Below are 24,159 nucleotides of genomic sequence, written 5' to 3' on the forward strand. Positions count from 1 at the left end.
TGTTGGTTGAAATGTGCTCTAGACTGCACACAAATTTTGTCGGCCAACAACAACCAACTTCAGAAGTGATGTCATGTTCTGGTTTACTTTCCGTGTGTTTTTTCTTCTCTGAGCATGCCCAGTCTTGCTCATCACATTTTTGTCTGTCGAAATCTGTACTGACTGAAGAACAATTGGCCGTTCTGGTGACGGCCAACAAAAATTTTATAGCATGCACACCAGATTTTGTTCGGCCGAAAAGTCGCAGTCGGTTGTCAGAAGCATCATACTAACAAGCCGACAATCGGCCGATCGGACGTTGGCCGAAAAATCACGGCCAACAATCGGTGCGTGTGTACGAGGCTTAAATGTGAACCTAAATGCTATCCAAAACATGTTCTCAAGTCATCTCCTGCCTGCGACTTCTGTATTTTAGTCTTCAAGACTCGAGACGATGAACCGACCAACATTGCAAACACTGCTTCAGAGACTAATTATAGTAGCTAAACAAAACGCATTGCCTTCAGTTTAAAGTACAGGTTCTCTTATCGCAGCTTACCAGGTTTGGTCTGTGTGTTGCTTCTGTTTGTGTTGCTTTAGCTCCTGCAAGGCCTCTCTGTGCCTCTTCTCAGCCTTCTCCTTGTTTAATGCTTGAATCCGCTCAATTGCCTTCAAATCCGGCTCCTAGAGTAAAATAAAAAAACGATAATAATCACCACAATATACCTAGTATAGCATAGAATGACTTACTAGTCTTAGTCTCAGTCATCCTAGTTATCAAATACAGTGTCACAGCTATGTAAGCCACATGGCTCCTGTCCCCCAGGACTCAAGCACACACAAGTCTCTACCACGCAGTTCCTCGCAACATTAAAAGTAAACATAGAAAACAAGAGAAGGGCGCACAAACCTAGCGCAATATCATAAGACATTTATTGAGAAATTAAAAGACATGCCATACACAATTCTCACAAACATATGCTAAAAGGTAAGCATGCGAAAGGTTTCTTTTTGCAATCCGGAGACCTCCAGAAAAGAAGTGCTTTTCGGTAAAGCAGGATGACTGGAAGACGTCCGTGGTGATGGGGCTGACGTGTTTCAAGGGAGAACCCTCTTCATCAGAGCCTCTTCAGCTGCAAACATCCAAAACAAGAGAAGGGCACACTGACCTAGTGCAATATCATAAGACATTGAAAGATTAAAAAGACATGCCTTACATAATACTCACAAACATATATGCTAAAGGTAAGCATTTAAAAGGTTTCTTTTTGCAATCCGGAGACCTCCAGAAAAGAAGTGCTTTTCGGTAAAGCAGGAGGACTGGAAGGCGTCCGTGGTGATGGGGCTGACGCATTTCAAGGGAGAACCCTCTTCATCAGAGCCCCCTCAGCTCTGATGAAGAGGGTTCTGCCTTGAAACGGGGGGCTCTGATGAAGAGGGATCTCCCTTAAAACGCGTCAGCCCCATCACCACGGACGCCTTCCAGTCCTCCTACTTTACGGAAAAGCACTTATTTTCTGGAGGTCTCCAGATTTCAAAAAGAAACCTTTCGCATGCTTACCTTTAGCATATGTTTGTGAGTATAATGTATGGCATGTCTTTTAATCTTTCAATCTCTTATGATATTGCGCTAGGTTGGTGCGCCCTTCTCTTGTTTTCTATGTTTGCAGTCTGTATGGATACCCATCGTCCTTAGAGGGCAGCAAGATCCTAGAAGCCAATAAAACAGCCATCCTTTCAACACAGCACTAAAGTGCAGGAGACTGTATCTGAACATTTAAAAGTAGTACAGACATTCAGGCTATCCAAGAAAAAGCTGGTGAGAAAGCGGCACAGCACTGGCACATACACAGAGGCTGCACACCATAGGAGAAAACAATGGTGAGCAGGAAAGAAAACTGCTTTCTAGTGGTCAACATTAGTAAATTCTTAGGCTGGGGATGAGGAAAACACAGGACAATAATGTCCATGGAAATCCTTTTATAAAAGCTACCAAAACGCTAGAACTAGATTGAATGCTGAAAGCTTTTAAGCAAAAGAAGATAAAAGGAAAATAATGCCATGAAAATGTTTTTGTATTCCACTTTTTGGCCTCAGTCAAACTTGGGAATGGAACGGTTAGAGATAACAAACAGGAGACCTAGCTGGGGTTCCCAGCGATTAGAATCAGGCAGCAGTCTCATTAAAAGCAACAGGAGGCTGACAGCTTCCACAGCTAGTTGTGGCTGCTTGCATGGGATTGCTCATGGAGATATTGCTTGTGGATGAATGGCCCTGGACATAGTCTGTCTGCATCCAGGGACGATCATTGGCAGATTGTCGCTCAATAAGAAAAATCATATGAACGGCTGCGAATAGCTGCGGGAATTGTCAGCATCCCATTGCTTTCCAGCTGCTAATCCTAGGGAATCCCCGCTAGGTTTCCTGCACATAAATCGCTAATGGACCCATTCCCAAGAGTGAGGGCTTTTACATGAAACTCAGGTAAAGCTCAGCTGGAATCGGAAGGAATACACAGGAAGTACAAATTAATTTCTGGCACGAGTCTTTTGAGCAAGGATCTGATCTGGGTTGCAATTGTAGCTGAAGTTTACCCTAAGAAAAAAAAAAAAAAAAAACACCTACTGTACCTGTAATGAAGAATGCCCCATATTGTGCAAGCAGCTAAAATCTGTAGAAAGAATGTTTCTTAAATGGATGAGGAGGGAGGAGGAGGCAGGCCCTTGTCAGGAACTTTTTCACTGCAGTGTCACAAAAGAACCAAAAGCTATTTCAGTAGTTCTAATGTCAAAAGGTTTTTTTTTTGTAAACCTTAATGAATTCCCTGCATTAATGTGAAAAACCTTCCACTTATTGTCCCTTCCCCAACTAAAATATTTAGTCCTCTCTCAATCCAGCACTGTGCCCAGCTTCACCTCTTCCCATTCTCACAGGCTACACTGAGACCAGGAGGAGCTATTGGCACCTGCTGATGTCAGTCAAATCCTATAACGAGAGAGTAGTGGCCATGGCTGAGTGAAGCTGTATGTCTATGGATGAATACAGCCCTGCTCGGGACTGCGCCTGCATGTGTGTTCCCATAGCATGGGGCTAGCTATGGGGGCACACACAGAAGAGGAGGAGTGCAGAGTGCCAGTGGGGACTCCGGAAAAAGAGATAAGGGACCAATGTTCATGCACAGAGAAGCTAAGAATACCCTTTCTTTATTCTATCTAAAAAAAAAAAAAACAAACTAGGCTTTGCAATCATTTTGATGGCATTGAAACACATCTAGCCATACAAGTTATGCACTTCTTTGATGCGATTTAGATGCAGTAGGCAGTAAATCTCTGCAATACATGCACAAATCTGTTTTGTCTCTTTAGAACTCTGTAAGATCAGAAAAAACATCTGTTGATCTGTGAGAAATCCAATAATGTATAAATGATTAGAGCAGCATTAATACTGTCTCTTTTATATCTGCCTGGTATTCAACTTTAAAGGCTAAGCTTACCTTTAAGAAGAAAAAAAAAAAAAAAAGAGACACCAAGACCCCTCTACACCCAGGGAGAACGCAGCACCACCACAGTTCCTACACAGTTCTCTCCCCAAGGAGAAGGAAAGACAGTAACTGAGGCCATGGTGGAAGAATTCTACCATTTACAATGGTAGAAACCCCCGATTTTGAATGTGTACCTACAGGTAGGCCTAAAAATAAGGCTTACCTGTGAGTACAATGAATAGCTCCTAAACTTGTAGTGTTTGAGATATTCACACTGGAAGCCACCGGTGACATCACCAGCGCATGCGCAATGTATTTACAGCACAATGAGTATACCATCAATACAGAGTGCTGTGTCGCAGCCATCACTCCCATTGTGCATGCACAGGAGTGATGTCATTGAAGTCAAGCCATTCAAATGGCCAGAGCCCACAAACATGAAAGGAAGACCGGGTGAAGATGAAGCACCAACAGAGGTGACACCATCGCTTTAAGATCTTGGGAAAGTGAATGGAGCTACGCTTTCTCCAGGTGCTGTCCTAAAAAACGATTGGAGAAAAATAGTTAATGCACATATGTATTGTTGCAGGCAAAAAATGATGTGCATTATTTTTGCTCCACAGGAGCCTGCAAAGCATAGCACCCACAATCAGTGAACTATGGGTGCAATGTCAGCCTCCTGCACACACTTCCTCTAGCTTTCTGACTATACCTCTGTACAGGCTTTGCGTTATTAAGTTGGAGGAAAGGTCAGTGGACAACGAGCGTACTGACTAAAGCCCCATACACACACACCGATTGTTGGCCGTAAATTGTTGGCCAACGTCCAATCTGCCGATTGTAGGCTTGTTAGTATGATACTTCCGACAAACAACTGCGAATTTTCGGCCGAAAAAAATCTGGTGTGCATGCTATAAAATTTTTGTTGGCCAACAAAGAACGGCCGATTGTTCCTCAGTCAGTACAGATTTCGGCAGACAAAAATCAGATGAGCAAGACTGGGCATGCTCAGAGAAGAAAAAACACACGGAAAGTAAACCATCACATGACATCACTTCTGAAGTTGGTTTTTGTTGGCCAACAAAAGTCCAGTGCAAGTCTAGTGCACATTTCAACCAACAAACAACACTGGACAAAAGACGGCCGATCAGTTGGCCAACAATCTGTGCGTGTGTACGGGGCTTTACAGCACTCATAGTCCACTGAAAATTACAAGTCTATCTGCCACACCGGACTTGTAGAAGATTCATTCACAGATCTCTGTGAATGCATAGCATGCCAAATTTAAATGCAACAGTGGTTGCTGGGGGTGGGGGTAAAAACACCTGCATGCCATTACAGGAAAAAGGGTGCTTCGAAACAGGTTACTCCCAAAATACATGTTCCTACAGGTGAAGTTAGCCTTTAAAGCTAAACTCCAGCCTTTCCTTCAGTTTTACAGTTGTACAAGCTCCTCTTCTGTACTGAAATTGCTTTCACTGCACACTGTGAGCTTCTGTTAGGCTAAGTTCACATGTAGGCATTTTGGGGTGGTTTTCTGCTCTAGGATCAGTTCAAAAACGCCCAACAAGACAAATCCTATTCATTTCAATGGCCCCTGTTCACATCTGAGTGTTTTGACGTTTTAAGCAAAACGCCCAACGCTCAAAAAAGTACATGAGCTTCTTTTTAGGCAAATTAGAGGCGTTTTTATGTTTTTCCATTGGTCCCTAGTCAACCTAAAAACGCCTGCACAAAAACGCCTGAAAAAACGCCCATAAAAAACGCCTAAAAACATAGCAAAATAACAAATAGCAACGCCAAGATGTGAACGTAGCCTAAAAAAATACTATTACCCACTTCAGCCCGAAAGGTTTTACCCCCTTATAGACCAGGCTATATTTTGCAATTCGGCACTGCGTTACTTTAACTGACAATTGCGTGGTCGTGCAGTGCTGTACCCAAATAAAATTGATGTCCTTTTTGTCCCACAAACAGAGCTTTCTTTTGATGGTCTTCGATCACCTCTGCGGTATTTATTTTTATTTATTTTAAACAAAAAGCGACAATTTTGAAAAAAAAAAAAAAAAAACATTTGTTTTTACTTTCTGCTAGAAAAACGTATCCAATAAAAAAAAAAAAAAAATTGTCAAAAAAATCGAATTTCTTCAAATTTAGGCCAATATGTATTCTGCTACATATTTTTGGTAAAAAAAAAAAAAAAAAAAAACCCAATAAGCGTATATTGATTGGTTTGTGCAAAATTTATCGCGTCTACAAACTATGGAATATTTATATGGCATTTTTCTTAATTTACTAGTAATGGCGGTGATCAGTGATTTTTAGTGGGACTGCGACATTGCGGCAGAAAAATCAGACATCTGACACTTTTGGGGACCAGTGACACCAATGCAGTGATCAGTGCTAAAAATATCCACTGTTACTGTACTAAGGACACTGGCAGGGAAGGGGTTAACACCAGAGGTGATCAAAGGGTTAACCGTGCGTGGATGTTGCTCTGACTGATTGAAGACAGATCGGTGTCCCTGCTTAGCAGGAACACAATCTCTATCTTCTCCCCTGACAGAACGACCATCTGCCTTGTTTACATAGGCAGATAGGCAATCTGCCTTTCTGGGGAATGAGCGCGGTTGGCCAGCGGACATCGGGTCCACCGAACCCGCTGATTGGCATACTGTGTCCAATCAGCGTGTGATCGCTCCTCCGGTGGCGCATGTCCCCTAGGGTTTATTGAACTAACTGACATAGTTTTGCATAACTGAGCTGACCTGCCGCAGAAAAAGTGCAGTAGGTGGTCCGCAAGTTAAAGGTTAAAGAGTTTTAGTATATACAAGAAAAAAAAAGAAAAAATTTTAAATTGTTGATCCTGGCAGAAATTCTGTGCTTATTGCCTCAACTGATCCCTTATAATTAACATAGTTCCCGACTATATCTGCCAACTACATAACACCCATTACCCATGTTATAGAGATGAGGAAAGGGAGAGGTTCTGTAGTCCTAACACCCATCGTGTGACAACACTGCTCCTCTGTAGATATAGTATGATGGGTGAGTGTTGTCACCCAGGACCTGTGTGTTAGGCTGGCCATACACTATACAATTTTCTTGTTCAACTTTCCTTTAGATTTACCAAAACCATGTAATATAGGGTCAAACCTAAACACTTTCAATTTGTATGCAGTCAGGCAGGCCCTTGCACTACATAGTTTAAGGTAAATCTAAAGGAAATTGAATAAGAAAATTGTATAGTGTATGGCCAGCCTTAGGCCTGGTTCAAATCTATGCAGTTTGCTGTTGATCCATTTCTGCAGTGCTATTTGCACATGTGTTTTTGACTCGTTTCAGACTTTTTTTTTTATGAGTTTTGCATTGGGGGGGGGGGGGGGGTGGAGCCATTTTGTGGTTAGGCAGATTAACCACTTTAAGACCGGAAGGATTTGCCCCCTTCCTGACCAGGCCTTATTTTGCAATTCGGCACTGCGTTACTTTAACTGACAATTGCGCGGTCGTGCGACACTGTACCCAAATAAAATTGATGTCCTTTTTTTCCCCACAAAAACCTCTTTTTGGTGATATTTGTATCACCGCTGCGATTTAAATTTTTTACGCTATAAAGAAAAAAAAGAGCGACAATTTTGAAAAAAAAAGAAAATAATAATAATATTTCTCACATTCTGCTATATGACATTCTCAAAAAAAAAAAAATCTAATTTTTTTTAACATTTTAGGCCAATTAGTTTTCGGCTACATTTTTTTTTTTAACGAAAAATATCGCAATAAGCATGTTTGGATTGGTTTGCGCAAAAGTTATTGCGTCTACTAACTACGGGAAAGATTTGGCATTTTTATTGTTTTTTTACTAGTAATTGCAGCAATCTGCAATTTTTGGCAGGACTGCGACATTGCGGCGGACAGATCGGACACCTGACTGACACTTTTGGGGGTACCAGTGACATTACTACAGTAATCAGTGCTAAAAATATGCAATGCTACTGCAATAATGACACTGGCAGGAAAGGGGTTAACATTATGGGTGATCAAGGGGTTCAGAGTCCATTTAGACTAGCGCGACTTGTCAGGCGACCTGACCTGACTTGGTCGCCTGACAAGTCGCAGTCGGTTGCTCGCCATTGAGTAGTACAGGACCGGTTCTAATAGGAGCGACACAAGTCGCTCCGACTCAGAAAAAGGGTCCTGTACTACTTTGGGGCGACCTGGAGGCGACTTGCATTGACTTCAATTATATGAAGTCCGTGCAAGTCGCGCCGTGCACCGCGACTTCACAGGTCGCCCCACAAAGTCGTGTCGCGCCAGTCTGAATGGGCTGTCAATGTGAGCCTAGGGGAGTGATTCTAACTGGGGGGGGCGTGGCTTCTGAAATTACCATAGAGACATGTGATCCTTAGCGCTGTGATCATTGCAGGGAGAAGAATGGTCAACTGTGTTTACAACAGCTGACCCTCAGCGGGGAACGATTGTGGGTGTCAGATGGCAATCAGAGCCACCTGCCCGCTGCATGGGCTTCCCCGCGATTCGCCTGGGAGCGGATGCCTGCCACAGTACATCTTCGGCAGGTGGTCTTAACCGCTTGCCGACTGCTCACAGTATATTTACTGCGGCAGTCAGCCCCTCACAGGCAGAGCGACGTAGGTCTACGTCGCTAGCCTGTGAGGCTCTGGGGAGCTAGCGCGCGCCCGCGGAGGCGCGGTCACGGACACCCCCGCGCGTGTGACTCGGCGATCGGCGGGGGAGAGGGAGAAAGTCAGGCAGCTTGTGTAAACAAGCCGCCTGTCATTCTCCTCGGTGTAAAAACACTGATCACACGGTTCTACAATGTAGAACCGTTGATCAGTGTCCCTACAGCTCAAGCCACAGCCAATCACAGTTAGAATCACGCCCCTAGGGACACACACAGCCCCTCCCTCTCAAATAAAGTTAACCCCTTCACTGCCAGTGTATTTTTACAGTAACAGTGCATATGTATAGCACTGATTACTGTAGAAATGTCACTGGTAACCCCAAAAGTGTCAAAAATGTCAGTCAAGGGTCTGATCTGTCCACCGCAATGTCGCAGTACCGCAAAAAAAAAAAAAAAAAAAATCGCAGATCGCCATTACGCGTTTAAAAAAAAAAAAAAAAAAAAGACAAAAATCTTTCCCTTTGTTAGTAAACGTGATAACTTTTGCGCAAACCAATAAAAATACGCTTTTTGCTATTTTTTTTACCAAACATATGTAGCATAAAACAAATTGGCCGAAAATGTTAAAAAATTTTGATTTTTACATTTTTTTGGGGGGAATTTCATATAAAAAATATTGTTATTTTTGCAAAATTGACGCTCTTTTTTTGTTTATAGCGCGTGATCAAAAAAAAAAAAAAAAAAAAAAATCGCACAGGTGATCAAATACCACCAAAAGAAAGCTCTGTTTGTGGGAAAAAAAGGACGTCAAATACGTTTAGGTACAGCGTCGCACGACCGCGCAATTGTCCGTTAAAGTCACGCAGTGCCAAATCGCAAAATACCCCCTGGTCGTTTAGCAGCCAAATCCGCCGTGGCTTAAGTGGTTAAAAAGTGCAAATCACAGAAAGAAAAAAAAAAACGCACCACATGCTTTTCTGCAGCTTCTCCATTGAAGTCTATTGAACCAAAACCACACTGTTTTGCATTTAAAAAAAGTCCCTGACCCTTTCCAAAAAACACAGTGGCTGAAAAAAGCATAGATGTGAACTTGTCCTATAGGAAACCATATTAAATGGACTGTAGTGCGTTACTGCAAAAAGCACAAAAAAATAAAAAATGCATAGGTGTGGACCAGGCCTTACTGGCAGGATCACCAGGTAAAAAACAAGGCAAAAAACACGAATGTAATCACCCCATCGAAGGACTGGTTAGCTGCAATACACTACAGATTTGTTCTTATATTTAGATTCACCTCAAGGTTCACACTCTTACAAACGTGTTTTAAATTGGCTATATATTTGGCAACAAAATGCCAAGTCAACAGCCATAGTCCTCAAACTGAATAGCAATGCATTGTTATGAGCAGACCAAGGAGTAACAAATCCTTTGTCTGCCAAGAGGATTTGTCAGGAACTGGACGGCAAGCGGATTACTGTGTAAGATTCTTAGGCAATTACAGTGGCTTTGTCCAAAAAAAAAAAAAAAAAAAAAAAAAATGAGGGAAATAAAAGAAAAATATTTAAAAACAGTAGACATAATAATGTCTCCCAGCCGAAACTGTGCAACAGATTTCATGTTCAGAGGCTCCTTTCAGGCCACTTCTATACATTACAGGGGTTTCAGAAAACCTCTTTGTAGAATTTTGCCTTCTTGGGTTCTGGAAATACAGAAAAAGGCCACTGCAACAACTTTCCACCAATAGTTGATCAACTCTTATTTTATTTTATAAAATTTCACCAAATTTTATCAAATTAAATTTCTACAATGTGATTGTAACCTAATTCTGATAACCCGTTTAGGTAAAAGTTTTAAGGGATTTTAGCGTCATTTTCATATATTGTTTTAATTTATATGTGTAATTTTAACATCACCAAGTTTAATATGTTTTTAATCTTAATTTTAAGTTAATATATACAAAATGTGAGAATTTTAGACTCGCAGCTATGTTCACCATCCTGTCAGAGTGACACGGTGAAGAGGAAGTAGAAAAACATTCCTTCCGGTGTCAACAGGAAGTGACCATGGTTTGCACTAACATCACTTCCTGTTTGTGCCCAAACATTGCATTTGTGAAAAAACAGCATAAACATCGGATATTTTAGTATTTTTATGTTCGTAATGGAGATGGTAATACATTTTTGTAATAAGAGAAGGTCTTATAGCTATTTACACAAAAGACAATCCACTTCCGGTTTTTCATTGCGGACACCGGAAGGACTGTGTTGGATAGATGTGTATTTAAAAGGCGGAAATGACGGTGCAGACATCCCTCCTGTCTCAGTAAAAGTCTGCTCGGAGGAAACGCGCCGTCACTAACTACATCCGCGGTCCGCACTGCAGGCGGCCACGGATCTACAGGGTTCCAGCAAGCTTATTATATCGTCTTAACTGTAAGTGCATCTTTGAGTATCAGCAATAAAAGTTATAAGGATAATGCACTATTAGTCCCCCCTTGTCTATTTTTGGGAAATCACCTGCGAACACCTGGATGAAGTTTCACTTCCAAGGGACAACAGGGAGCCGCAAGCTTGGGGGACGGTCATTACAATTGGGCTGAAAGATACCCAGAAGTTACCCATACACCTTAAGTTTTATGTCATCTGGTAAGAGTCTTATCTACTCTCAATCCGGCCACGAGGTGGGCAGAGCTGGGCTATCTATATCACTGCACGCATCTTTACGTTTGGAGATATATTGCACCTTATTTTTCACCCGTCTGGTAAGGGGAATACCTGCACTTTAAACCAGCACCTTGAAACACCTTTCCCTCATTTGTTTTCATTGAAATCACTTGTTTGGTATTGGGATCTCTTCATTCAAGGACTTATGTGAACTGTTGCATATATGGACCTTTTATGAATTTTATGGACTTATGTTTTAGATCTCATCCTATTTTTTTAGGATATTGGTGTCACTATTGTTTACATATTTATGTTTATAAGTTTCACAGAATTAGCGCACTACACATTTTAATCAACTTTCCACCGATGCCCTGTCCAGAAGAAGGTTCTGCCCACCAACAGCCCCACTACTGTAATATAAGAAGCACTACATCACTGTCAGTGAATAGCCAAATGAATACAAAAGATGAAAGCTTCATAGCAGTAAACCAAAAAGGTGGGAGCTGGGTACCCCTGAAACTGTACCCCAAGTTCGAAGGCTATATCAAGATTATATAGATGGATAGATGGGCTGAGGTGTTACGCCATCCCCCCAACCAAATATTAGGAAAGAAAAGAGCATGAAAAATCCCCACTGCACTCTGCATTGAAAGGGGGCACGCTGTGGGCACTCTGCATTGAAAGGGGGCACGCTGTGGGCACTCTGCATTGAAAGGGGGCACGCTGTGGGCACTCTGCATTGAAAGGGGGCACGCTGTGGGCACTCTGCATTGAAAGGGGGCACGCTGTGGGCACTCTGCATTGAAAGGGGGCACGCTGTGGGCACTCTAAAGTTGCTGTTAATATTTTTTTGTAACTTAATTCTGAACAAAACATTTAACAGTGTAATTTTAATGAGAAAGTTTACGAGGGCGTGTTTAGGGGCGGAGCAGGGTAGGGTTTGGGTGGGGAAACAAGTGGCAAGTAACTCTTAAAGCGGTTGTAAACTCAATTTAAAAAAAAATTAAAAAAAAAAAACCTGCAAGACAAAGGCATAATGAGCTAGTATGCATCGCATACTAGCCCATTATGTGTAACTTACCTTAAAACGAAGCCCCGACACGGACCCCCGGACATCGCTGCGGGCGCTGCCATGGTCCCTCGTCGTCTCTTCCGGGTTCGGCGGCTCCGGCGCGCTGATTGGCCGGAAGAGACGGCTCCGGCGCGATGATTGGCCGGAGCCGCGATGACGTCACTCCCGCGCATGCGCGCGGGAGTGATTTTTCCGGCAAACTAATTGAAGGTCCCCCCCGGACCTTCAGAGCGCATGTGACGCTCGCGCGAGCGGCTGCATGCACTGTAAATATCTCCTAAACCATGCCGGTTTAGGAGATATTATTTGTACCTACAGGTAAGCCTTATTATAGGCTTACCTGTAGGTCAAAGTGTCAAAAAGCGGGATACTACCGCTTTAAGGCCTGGCTAGTAGCTCATGACTTGAAATTTTGAGCCCTGATGTTATTATACTGTACTTCTAGAAACAAAAACGCTCTGTGCTGCAAAAATAACCCCTGAAGAAGGAACTACCCACAACAGGAGGGTGCCTTATTTTTGAGAAATGCATACCCTTTGTCATACATTGCTAGCACTGCAGTTCTTTGTATGTTATGTTTATTATCCATGATAATTGGAGGCATTTTGTATTAGACACTTCCCTTTATTTTTTTTAAATAAAATTATTACAGTTTTTATCCTTCTATCCTAATTACTCTTACTCTTTGGTGTATGCCTCATGTAAACCCCGTTGGGGATTTTTGGTGCTCTTTTCTTTCCTCTAGTTCTAAGGCAGGCCACACATTAAGCAATTTTTCTTTCCTTCAACAACAGGTTGAAGGAAATAAGAATCAAAGCATTCAGTGTTGGAGGAATCTCTCCCACTGCGCTATAAGGATCGACCAATTATCGGCAAAGCCGATATATCGAGGGCTGATCTGCACTTTCCCCGATATATCGTAATCGGCCCCTGAGGTTACCGATATTGCCGATATTTCGGGAAAGTGCTTGTACCGGACTGATGCCTGCAGCTAGAGGCATCACCCCGGTACCAGCGTCCATAGCCAACGGTCGGCTGTCTTGTAATGACAACCGATGCGGCTCGCCCGGGTCTCCCATCCCACCGTCCATTTCTCTGATGTTTATTGACGGACACAGCTCCTGATCTTCATAACCATTGGGTTATACTGCCCCCTACAGAAGTAGGACACTAGGCAGAAAAAAAGTCTGGCTAGGTCTATGGGCAGTCCCAGGGGGTATACTCCCTCTCTATGCTATAGGTTTAGTTACAAGAATTACAACTCCACAGAGGGGTGGGTGCTGTGTCCATCAATGAACATCAGAGAAATGGATTTTACAGTAAGCCAAAAAAAACAGAGTTAGAACTTACCGGTAACTCTGTTTCCAGGAGTCTTCCAGGACAGCCCTTGAGAGATGGAGCTCCTCCTACCAGACCGGAAACACATTGCCATCAGCTCTTAAAAGGCGGTCCCTCAGGCACCTGGTCAGTTTTATCCAAGAACCGAAGGACAGAGCTGAAAAACAGTTAAAACATAATATGGAACAGTACATTAATTCCTTTTATCAATGTATAAGAGAGGGTGGGAACCTGCTGTCCTGGAAGACTCCTGGAAACAGAGTTACCGGTAAGTTCTAACTCTGGTTTTTCCCCAGTCGTCTTCCAGGACAGCCCTTGAGAGGATTAACAAGTACTCACCCAGTTCCTTTTTTAGGGGGGGACCACTGCTTGGAGGACTTTCCTTCCAAACACCTGATCCTGACTACCCAAAACATCCAGACGATAGTGTCGGACGAATGTTGACATGCTTGACCACGTTGCGGCCTTGCAAATCTGCTCAGGGGTAGCACCGGCTCTTTCTGCCTAAGATGTGGCTAATGCCCTTGTAGAGTGTGCCTTGAGTCCCTCTGGTGGGTCTAGGTGCAAGATTTTGTATCCCTCTGAAATAGCCATCTTGATCCATCTGGCTATGGTCCCTTTGGAGGCCTGCTTCCCCTTGCGTTTTCCTGAGAACAGGATAAACAGGGACTCCGATGTTCTGAAGCCCTTTGTCGCTTCTAGGTAGGTAATGAGGCACCTTCTGACATCCAAATGGTGTAGTTGTTCTTCCTTGTCATTGGATGGCCTATTGCAGAAGGAGGGTAGTATTATGTCCTGGCTTCTGTGAAAGGTAGAGGCGACCTTGGGCATAAATGTCTGGTCGGTCCTGAGAATAACCCTGTCCTCAAGAATTTGTAGCTCTTTTTCTAACGGAAAGAGCTTGTAGTTCGCTAACTCTGCGAGCGGAGGTTATGGCGACAAGAAAAACTGTCTTTAGGGTAATTGATCTTAAGGAAGCCTCTGATAATGGCTCAAAGGGTTCCTTAATAAGCGCCCTTAAAACGGTAGATAAGTCCCAAGTCGGAAATTTACGACTAGGTACTGGTCTAAGTCTAGAGATTGCCTTGCAGAATCTGTTAATGAGGGGATCCTGTTGTAAAGAAAACTGTAAATAAACTGATAGGGCCGCAATCTGTACCTTAATAGTGCTTAAGGACAGGCCCTTGTCGATACCCTCCTGTAGAAATTCTAGAATAGTAGGCGAGTCTGGCTCTCCTTTTTTGGATTGCGCCAGCCACAAGTTAAACCTCTTCCAGACCTTCTGGTAAATAGCTCTTGTGACTGGCTTTCGGCTCTGTAGCAAGGTCTTGATCACCTTGTCCGAGAGCCCTTTTGATTTTAAGATGTCCGATTCAGATACCAGGCTGCCAAGTTTAGCATGGCTGGCCTGGGATGAAGTACTGGTCCCTGCAACAGCAGGTTCCGGTTGACGGGTAACATCCATGGTTGTTGATCCGTCAGGGATAGTAGCAGTGAAAACCAAGCCCTCTTCGGCCAGAATGGCGCAATCAGGATTAACGTAGTGTGTTCTGTCCTGAATTTTGCTAGGACCCTTGGGATTAGAAAAAGAGGGGGGAAGGCATAGCATAGTCTGAAAGTCCATGTGGTCTGAAACGCATCTACTGCCATCGGCTGATCTCGAGGATTGAGCGAGCAAAAATCTGGCAGTTTGGTGTTCGCTTTGTTGGCGAATAAGTCTATCTCTGGATAACCCCATCTGGATGTTATCTGTGAGAAGACTCCAGGGTCTAAGGACCACTCCTCTTGTGAGATCAGTTGTCTGCTCAGAAAGTCTGCAAGGTTGTTCTGAGTACCCTTGAGGTGCACCGCTGAGAGGGACTTCAAATTCTGCTCTGCCCAGCGAAGGATTCCCTGTGCTACCCTCATTAAGGTGGGACTTCTGGTTCCTCCCTGCTTGTTTAGGTATGCCACGGAAGTTATGTTGTCTGACCTCACTTGTACGTGTTGGCCCCTGAGTTGCTCCTGGAAGGCTGTAATTCCCTTCTCTATGGCCTTCAGTTCCCTGCAATTGGATGAACTGTGTCCTTCTGAAAAGGACCAGGCTCCCAGTGTCCATTGATTCCCTAGATGGGCTCCCCATCCCCAGCTGCTGGCATCTGTTGTTAGGATGCATGAAATCTGAACTGTCCATGGCAGTCCCTTGTGTAGGTTGTTGTGGTTCCTCCACCACCATAGTTCCTGTTTTACTCCTGCTGGGATAAGGACCTCGTCTTCTAGATCTCTGTTCCCGAGGTTCTGTAGGAGAAAGGCTTGTAGTGGTCTCTGATGGAATCTGGCCCACCCGACTGCTGGAATAGAAGACGTCATGAGCCCAAGTACCGACATAATTTGTCTTACTGATTTTGGAAGGTTGGTCTGTAGTTCTGCTGTTCTTTGACCTATGTGCCTTATTTTCTCCTCTGGAAGTATCATCGCTTGTTCTCTTGAGCGGATGATATATCCTAGGACAGGGCTCGACAAACCCGGGCGCCAGGTCGCATTTGCGACTAGAATTAGCGACCTGGCGCCTGGGGTGCCCTGCAGGGGGTGTCCTGTCCCTTTTGAGCCCCCCACCTTCTCCTCGAGTGCACGGACTTCCGCGCTGTCCAAAACTTGAGGCCCCGGCTTTTCGGCCTTCTTCTGTGAGATGAGAGGCTAGGGGAACTGGCGCCCTCTTGTGGTGGCCGGGAGTAATGCATGTTCTTAATGCCTTTCCATCTCCTTCCAAAGAGGAAATGAGGAAAGTTTTTTAAGGCTTCATCTCTCTGTCCAGTTACCTTTGCTTAAAGGTAAGTGGACAGGGAGTGTGGTTATCATTATTAATTTATTTTTTAAATGTAAAAAAAAATTATTAATAATTTTTTCTTTTTTTTTTAATTATTAAAAAAAGTTTTTTTTCCAATTCTTATTAAAATTTTTATATGTGTATATATATATATATATATATATATATATATATATATATATATATATATATATATATATATATATATATATATATATATATTCTTTTTTTTTTTTCCTCATCGCCGTGCCACAGCCGAAGGCCCCTTTCACACGGGCTGTCTGATCAAGTCCGCCTGTCAGTTTTTCAGGCAGACCTGATCGGACCCTTCAGTCTCCTCTATGGAGCAGTAATCTGCCGCCATCTGATCCTGTCCGCCAAAAACAGACGAATGGTGCTTCTATTTTCTATCCATCCCGTTGATCGGATCAGATGGCATCGGATGGAAAGAGACAGACAGTCTGTTTCCATCCAATTGCGCTATAGAAGAGAGTGGAGTTCTAGTCGTATTTATTTGTAAATTTAGTATCCGTTTTATTAAATAAAGCTTGGTTGTAAGCCCCGGTTCACACTTATGCGATGCGGGAAGGCTGCGAATTCGCAGCATGTTCCCGCATCGCAAGCGCGCCCCTGGCAGTTCACACTGCCATATGCGATACGCTGGGGGTGTCAATGTAATCTTAACGACACCCCCAGTTTGATCGCATATCGCAGTGCGATCTTGCAGTTCGCACAGGATCGGATCGCACAAATGTGAACCGCTGTGCAATCCGATCCTGATGCGGCTGCAAAAAAGGGTCCTGAGCGTCTTTGCTGCGGGTGCGGTGCGAATTTAGCCATACAAAGTGTATGGCTAAACTCGCACCGCACAGCCGATCGCATGTAATGAAGGAGCAGTGCGCTCCGATATTACATGCGATCGCCGCAGCCGCATGAGTGTGAACCGGCACTTAGTTTAAAAAAAAAAAAACTGGCTCCTAACTTTTTTAGCTGGCTCCTAGATTTCAGGCAAATTTGTCAAGCCCTGTCCTAGGAACACTATCTCCTGTGACGGTATGAGGTTTGACTTTTGGGTGTTGATTATCCATCCTAGACGGGTAAGCCATTCCTGAGCCACTATTAGATCCGCGACCAACTTTTCTTTGGTGGGAGCCATGAATAGCAGATCGCCTAAATACGGGATTATATTTATGGCTCTGAGTCTCAGGGGAGCCAGAGCCTCTGCTAGGATCTTCGAGAAAATTCTCGGCGATGACGAGAGTCCGAACGGAAGCGCTCTGCTCTGGAAATGATGGATCCTTTCCCCGATCTTTATTGCTATGCGCAGATGTTTCTGGGATCCCTCCCTTATGGGGATGTGGAGATAAGCATCTTTTAGGTCCATAGTTGCCATAAAACAATCTTTTTGGAGCAAATTCCTTACAGAGTAAATTGACTCCATGCGGAATTTTTTGTACCTTATGGCGGTGTTCAAAGGTTTCAGATTCATTATCAATCGGAATTTTCCTGAGGGTTTCTGTACTAGAAACACATGCGAATAGAAACCCTTTCCTTCCTCTCGTTTTGGTACAGGAACTAGGACCCTTTGATCCACCATCTCGCCTATAAGCAGTGGCAGAGCCTTTGCTTTTGCCGGGTCCCTTGGTAGATTGGTAATTGTCAATCTTGAGGGGGGTTTTCTGCTGAATTCCAAAGCATAACCCCTCTCGATGACTCCCCTGACAAAATTGTTGGAGGTTAGTTTTTGCCATTGGGGGAGGAAGCTCTCCAACCTTCCTCCCACCTGGCCTCCAGCGTCACTGGGTCTTGGGATTTTGGCCAGGAGGGTTAAAGAGCACATTTGCCCTTGGTTTCCCTTTCTGGCCCGTCCAGTGCTTCTTCGGCCTTCCTGTATCCGGTTGACCTCGATCTTCCCTGGCTTGTCCCCTATAGGGACGAAAAGTCTTCCTTTGAAAGGTCCTCTTTTTGAACGGGAAGGTTTTCTTTCTGTCTGCCGTCCGTTCTAAGGCTTCATCCAATTTTGTGCCAAAGAGGAATTTTCCCGAAAATGGGACACTGCATAATCGCAGTTTTGATGCTGTGTCTCCGGACCGGGTTTTGAGCCATAATGCTCTTCTGGCTGAGACGGAAAGCGCCGCTGATCTGGCTGACAATTTTACTGCTTCCGTTGAGGCATCCGAAATAAAGCCTACTGCCTTAAAGAGCATAGGGAAGGACTTTAGCACCTCTTCTCTTGGGGTACCTGCCGTCAGGTGTTCCTGTAGTTGCTTAAGCCAGAACTCAAAGTTCCTTGCTACACAAGTTGTAGCCAACGCTGGCCTTAAATTGGCCATAGCCGTATCCCATGAACGTTTTAAGATGATATCGTTCCGTTTGTCCATGGGGTCCCCTAGGTGTCCCATGTCTTCAAAGGCCAAGTCCGAATGTTTGGACACCTTAGCCAGGGGGGCGTCTAACTTTGGCGCCTGGTTCCACACTGATTCCTCATTGTCATCAAAAGGGAATCTTCTTTTTAAAGGAACCTGAAAAGAATGGTCTCTTCAGGTTCTGACCACTCTTTGAGTACCAAATCCGTCATAAGTTTATGTACCGGGAATACTCTAGCCTTCTTTTTGTTCAGGGCTTGGTACATCTTATCGTGTCTAGATAAGGGGGCCTCCTCTTCCTTTATTTCCAGGGTCTCATAAATGGCCCCCAGAAGGTCCTGGACCTCCTCTATGGAGAGTTTGTATCCAGTGGGTTTGACGGCTTCTCCCTGTCCCTCTTCCTGTCCAGAACCTGACTGGGAGGAGTCGGGGTCCGTGACCCTAGAGGGGTCTTCCCTGCTCAGCACTGGTTCCCCTGAACCTGAGGCTACGGGAGTAAGCGGGGAGGAGGGGCCTGGTGGAGTAGTGGTGGGTACTTGCACCTCTGCGATTAATTTCCTGAAGGACGCAAAGGTAGAATGTACCTCGTCCTTAAAGGAGGAGAGAAATTTTGAGAAAGGTGAATCCTCCTCGGCTTTCAATATGGCCGAGATGCATGCTGGGCATAGGGTCTTTGAATAGTTGGAGGAAAGCCTGGTGGCACAGGAGGGGCATTTTTTCTTTTCAGTCTTAGAAGTTCCTTTAGAGGGTTCCTTCTAAGAAAGGGGTACATATGCAAACAATTTTTACTAATTAAGACCACACAAAGAGAAAAAAAAAATTTTTTTTTAAAAAACAAAAACCCTCTCTGTGCCTCCCTGTTACACTGAAAAGTCCTATATGGACTCTTCAGTGCTTCACCCCTTACATCCACCACTATGCTGCATACTGTTCACAGGAGAAGGATACTGGCAAGTGCCAGCCTACCTGTGCTGAGCCGGTGTTCGTCTCCCCTGCGGTGTGTGTAACCTCCATTGCCTTGTCCGTGGGATCCGCACTGCATTCGGCATCTTGAGCAGGCTTCCTCTTCCTTTAACACCGGCTCCGGCCCTCCCCTTCCTCTCTGCGCCTGGAGGCCGGAACCGTGACCTCCGGCGCACAGCGATGACGTCAACGCCGCCGGAAGTGACGCACCGCGTCTTCCGGTTCACCGTACATCCAGCAAAGCCGCCGAGCGGCCCTGCCGCATATACCGCTTGGTGTGCGGTCATCACTGCCCTCTCCCTCGCCGGGCCCTGGAGAGAGTGGGGAGCGGGAAACTCCATCGTCTGTGGAGGGAACCCGAGGCCATGGCTGCTCCTGCTGACAAGGTGAGGGTCCCAGGCTGCTGCGGTGTCTTCCCGGACAGTCCTGAGCAATGGAGCTCATCCAGCCCTCTAAGGTGGTTCCTCCTGGCAACATGTCTCCTCGGAGTGAGGAAACACAAAAAACTGACCAGGTGCCTGAGGGACCGCCTTTTAAGAGCTGATGGCAATGTGTTTCCGGTCTGGTAGGAGGAGCTCCATCTCTCAAGGGCTGTCCTGGAAGACGACTGGGGAAATCCAATTTTCTCTTTCGTTCTTTGATGGACACAGCTCCTGATCTTAATAACCATTGGGAAGTCCCAAAGCAGTGTCAAACATGAGAGGTGGGAACAGCAAAAAAATTCCCAAGGCTAAACAGTAGCCAACCAGGCAACAGGAGCTTAACCAAAACAACTGGAGCCCACCTGAAAAAAAAACAATACACTCTCAAAGAAGACCAGGTCCTCTAAAAAGCAGCCTGCAAAACCTTGCAGCCAAAAGAAGCATCCGCAGATGCCAAAACATCGACTTTATAGAACTTTGTAAAAAAGTGTGCACCGACGACCAGGAGGCCACCTTGTAAACCTGTGTCACCGAGGCCTGATGACGGAAGGCCCAGGAGGCACTGAGCGCCCGAATGGAGTGCGCCTTAACAGGGAAAGGAGGAACCTGACCCCTAAAGGAAGAGGCCTGAATCACCGCCTGTCTGATCCATCTTGAAATGGTCGCAGAGGAAGCGGACAACCCTGGAAGTGGATTAAACAGGTCCAATATATGAATTTTAAAAAAAAGTAACTGTGTGAAGTGATGAAGCCCTGTCCCCTACTGCCAGGCTAATTGCAGCTGAATGGAGATCTGCCCACACACTAAACTGCTTTATCTTAATGTACTGGCATTGTGAGCAGGCCTTTAGAGGTCAGAAACTAAAACAAAACAGACATTTTTCTTAAAGAATAAGGTCACCTTTGGAAAATGTTACATGTTCCACCCATATTTAGGGTGTTACATGTTCCAGCTCCTGACTCCACTCCTCTCTCTCCCCCCCACCTGTTGTCAGAATTTAACCACTTCAATACCGGGCACTTTTCCCCCGTTCCCGCCCAGGCCAATTTATAGCTTTTAGCACTGTTGCATTTTGAATGACAATTGACCGGTCATGCAACACTGTACCTAAACCAAATTTATGTCATTTTTTTCCCACAAATAGAGCTTTCTTTTGGTGGTATTTGATCACCACAAGGTTTTTTCTTTTTTGCTTAACAAATAAAAAAATGACCGAGAAGTTTGAAAAAAAAAAAAACCTTATTTTGTTTAGGTTATAAAATTTTGTAAATAGATATGTTTTTTCCTGCACTGATGAGGCCGCACTGACAGGCACTGATGGAGTGGCACTAATATGCGGCACTGATAGGCAGCACTGGTGGGCACTGATAGATGGCAATGATGGGCACTGGTGGGCAGCACTGATGGGGAGGGCACTGGCGGGAAGCACTGTTGGGGAGGGCACTGGCAGGCTCCCTGATCCCCGATTGCCATCCCTGGTGGGCATCCCTGAGGTCATAGGTGGGCATCCCTGGTGGTTCTTGTGGCACCCCCCCCCACCAAGGGTCTGCACTGGTAATCAATGCTCTGATTACCAGTGCAGACCCCCCCGTCAGGAGAGCCGCAGATCGGCTGTCCTCTACTCGTGCCTATCAGGCACGAACTAAGGAAAGCCGGTCAACGGCACTTCCTATTTACTATGTGACCAGCTGTGATTGGACACGGCTCGTCACATGGTAAAGAGCCTACATCAGTAGGCTCTTTACCGAGATCGGAGATGCGTCGCATCACCGTTCGCCGCTCTGCGCGTCCCCAGGGAGCGCGCAGAGCGCATTATCCTGCCGCCGTCATATGATGTCTGGTCAGGATAATGCAACCACCTTCCTGCCGTCAATTGCCTATAGGGCGAGAGGGAAGTGGTTAAAAACAGCACAGCACAGAATTATTTGAACTAATGAATTAAAAGTACAGTACTGTCTGCTGCCAACACCTTGAAGCTTTCAATGAACTGACAAAGGGCTAGCATTGATTCTTCCTGCCATTCAGCAACTGGGAGTCTTCAAGATCCTGACATTGCACCCACGATCTGCTGATCACAGGTACTATGCCTTACAGGCTGCAAAGTAAAAAAAAAAAAAAATAATTCCCCTTTTTTTTAAATTGCAAAAAAAGATGTGCGTTTTTTTATTTTTCATAAAAAGGTAAACTTAGCCTTTGAAGTGGTTGTAACCCTAAAAAAAAAATTATTCTGATCCTTCCAAGCGTGATACACAGCACAGTGCTGTGTCATTTAACCCTCTCTACGTTAAAAAAAAAAAAAAAATCTGGTTTGATCCTGCCTGTTCCGGTGGTTCTAAAGGTATATTAAGAAATCCTGTAATCCACTCTGTTACAGTATTATATAATGAACAGTGTGTGTTTGTAAAATGTTTGTGCAAAATACCTTATTTACAGCGGTGGTAAATTGACCACGGTAATCATGGATCAACAACCATGATTACCGTGGTCCGCACAGACAGGGGTGTCTGTGCGGACCACGATAATCATGGTTGCTGATCCATGATTACCGTGGTCAATTTACCACCGCTGTAAATAAGGTATTTTGCACAAACATTTTACAAACACACACTGTTCATTATATAATACTGTAACAGAGTGGATTACAGGATTTCCTAATATACCTTTAGAACCACTTTAAGACAAAAAGTAGAGTTTTCTTTTAGAAGATTCTGCTATCACATACTTTACCATACAGATTCAGCTATGTGGTGACCCTGCTAAAACTCCAAAGCATTCAGAGAACACAGACAGAAATACAAAAAACACTTGTACAACTGATCTCTCTCATCCTAACAGTTATTAGGCATCCAGATAATGCAACTCACAACTTTCATATCAAATAAGTAAAAAGTGTGGGTAGGATGAGACCAATTTAAAAACTATAAAAAAAAAAAAAAAAAAAAAAAAAAAAAAAAAAGAGGTTTACTCACAGTATTTTAAATTCAATCATTACTTTCCTCAACTGGCTGCCAAATGCAACGCAGATTGTCCCATAAGGCTGTCCACACAAATACATCAATATACCAGCATACTGAGAGGCATATTTGTAAATGAACAAATCTGACATTTAGCAAACATTCACACCAGCTGACTTGTGCAAGTATTTTAGGGGACAGCGATTCACCACGAGTGAATCTTAGGTGAAAGTCACATTCACTGCTTTACTAATATGCCCCTTAGTCTGTCTTGTTACTGTTTCTACAGTGGGAGCAGCCTTACATTTTCCTTGGCCTGCCGATGTCCCTCTCCTATGGCATTCAGTGCAGACAGATAGACCTCCTCCAGAGCTCGGAGCTTCTCAGTCTGGGCTTCTTCCCATTTGGCTCTCAGTTCCTCTGCCAACTGCTGGAGCTGCTGATCTCTCCTCTCCTTGACATCCTGGCGGATTTGCTGGGCGATAAACTTCTCCTGTTCCCTGACCTAGACGACAGAAGCCAATTAGCATACTTAGGCAACTTAAACCATCAATCCAGTAATTGGATTAAACTGAACCTGTCATTTTTAATAAAAACGAGGGATGATCGGTCTCAAGCAACTCACAGCAACCAATTCAAGTATTAGTTCTCCAAATGTCATTTACCAAAATAAATTATAAATACTAAGTCCATGTTATACCTGTACTTAGTCACATACACAACCCCCGTGTAATTGTATGTGAACTCTAACAATACATTTCTCTAATTTGTTTCTTTTTGGTCTGTTAAATAGAACATTGAAAGTGTTTTATTATATCCGTTTGAAAAAAAAAAAAAAATTTTTTATATATATATATATATATATATATATATATATATATATATATATATATATATATATATATATATATATATAAATATTGGCTGTTCATCCAAATATAACCATTTGCCGACCCCAATTCATATATAGCATTCAAAACTAGGCCCTCGGTTGAAGTCATTTGCTGACGAAACGCATCAGAGCGTGGTCACGCGGTCACGTAGGAAGCTGACGTCAGACGCCAGACCCGGAGGCTCGAGGCTGGGCGCCGAACAGCGGGCCATCACGACGGGATACGGCTGCAGGACACAGGCTTTCCTTCTTTTGTTCTACGCAGATATGTACATGCTTTTGTAAGTGCAATGTGTGAGGGATTTTCATGTGTGGGGAAATAAAGTCAGATATGCAGGATTACGCTATGTGACCTCATTACTTTACATGCATTACGGATACTATGCTGAGGAGACCATCGGTTGGCAGTTACCTACCTTGTCCTCACCCTGGTGAATTATCCTGCTTTTGGAGGTGGTCGGGAGGTCCAATGTACCATTTGATTTGGCGCATTTACAGTTTGTATCGGGTGAGTTCCCAATCTTAAGGGTGCACACGGTGGGGAGGTGGAGGTCTCCTGTATACTCGGTTGGTGACGAGTTTTT

The 24,159-nt window shown here is 44.2% G+C and overlaps 1 protein-coding gene across 1 annotated transcript in view; it reads right to left on the reverse strand.

The window, feature by feature from the left end:
• CEP295 (centrosomal protein 295) overlaps positions 1-24,159 on the reverse strand; it is a 147,303-nt gene that overhangs the window by 112,848 nt on the left and 10,296 nt on the right. Inside the window, exons 3-4 of the mRNA XM_082245878.1 lie at positions 22,988-23,188; positions 539-663 (exon numbers count right to left, since the gene is read on the reverse strand). Of these exons, the coding sequence (XP_082102004.1) occupies positions 539-663; positions 22,988-23,188 (326 nt within the window). The remainder of the gene's footprint in view (positions 1-538; positions 664-22,987; positions 23,189-24,159) is intronic.

This window comes from Pelophylax lessonae, assembly GCF_965119305.1.
Source record: "Pelophylax lessonae genome assembly, chromosome: 2".
NCBI classification, from domain to species: Eukaryota; Metazoa; Chordata; class Amphibia; order Anura; family Ranidae; genus Pelophylax; species Pelophylax lessonae.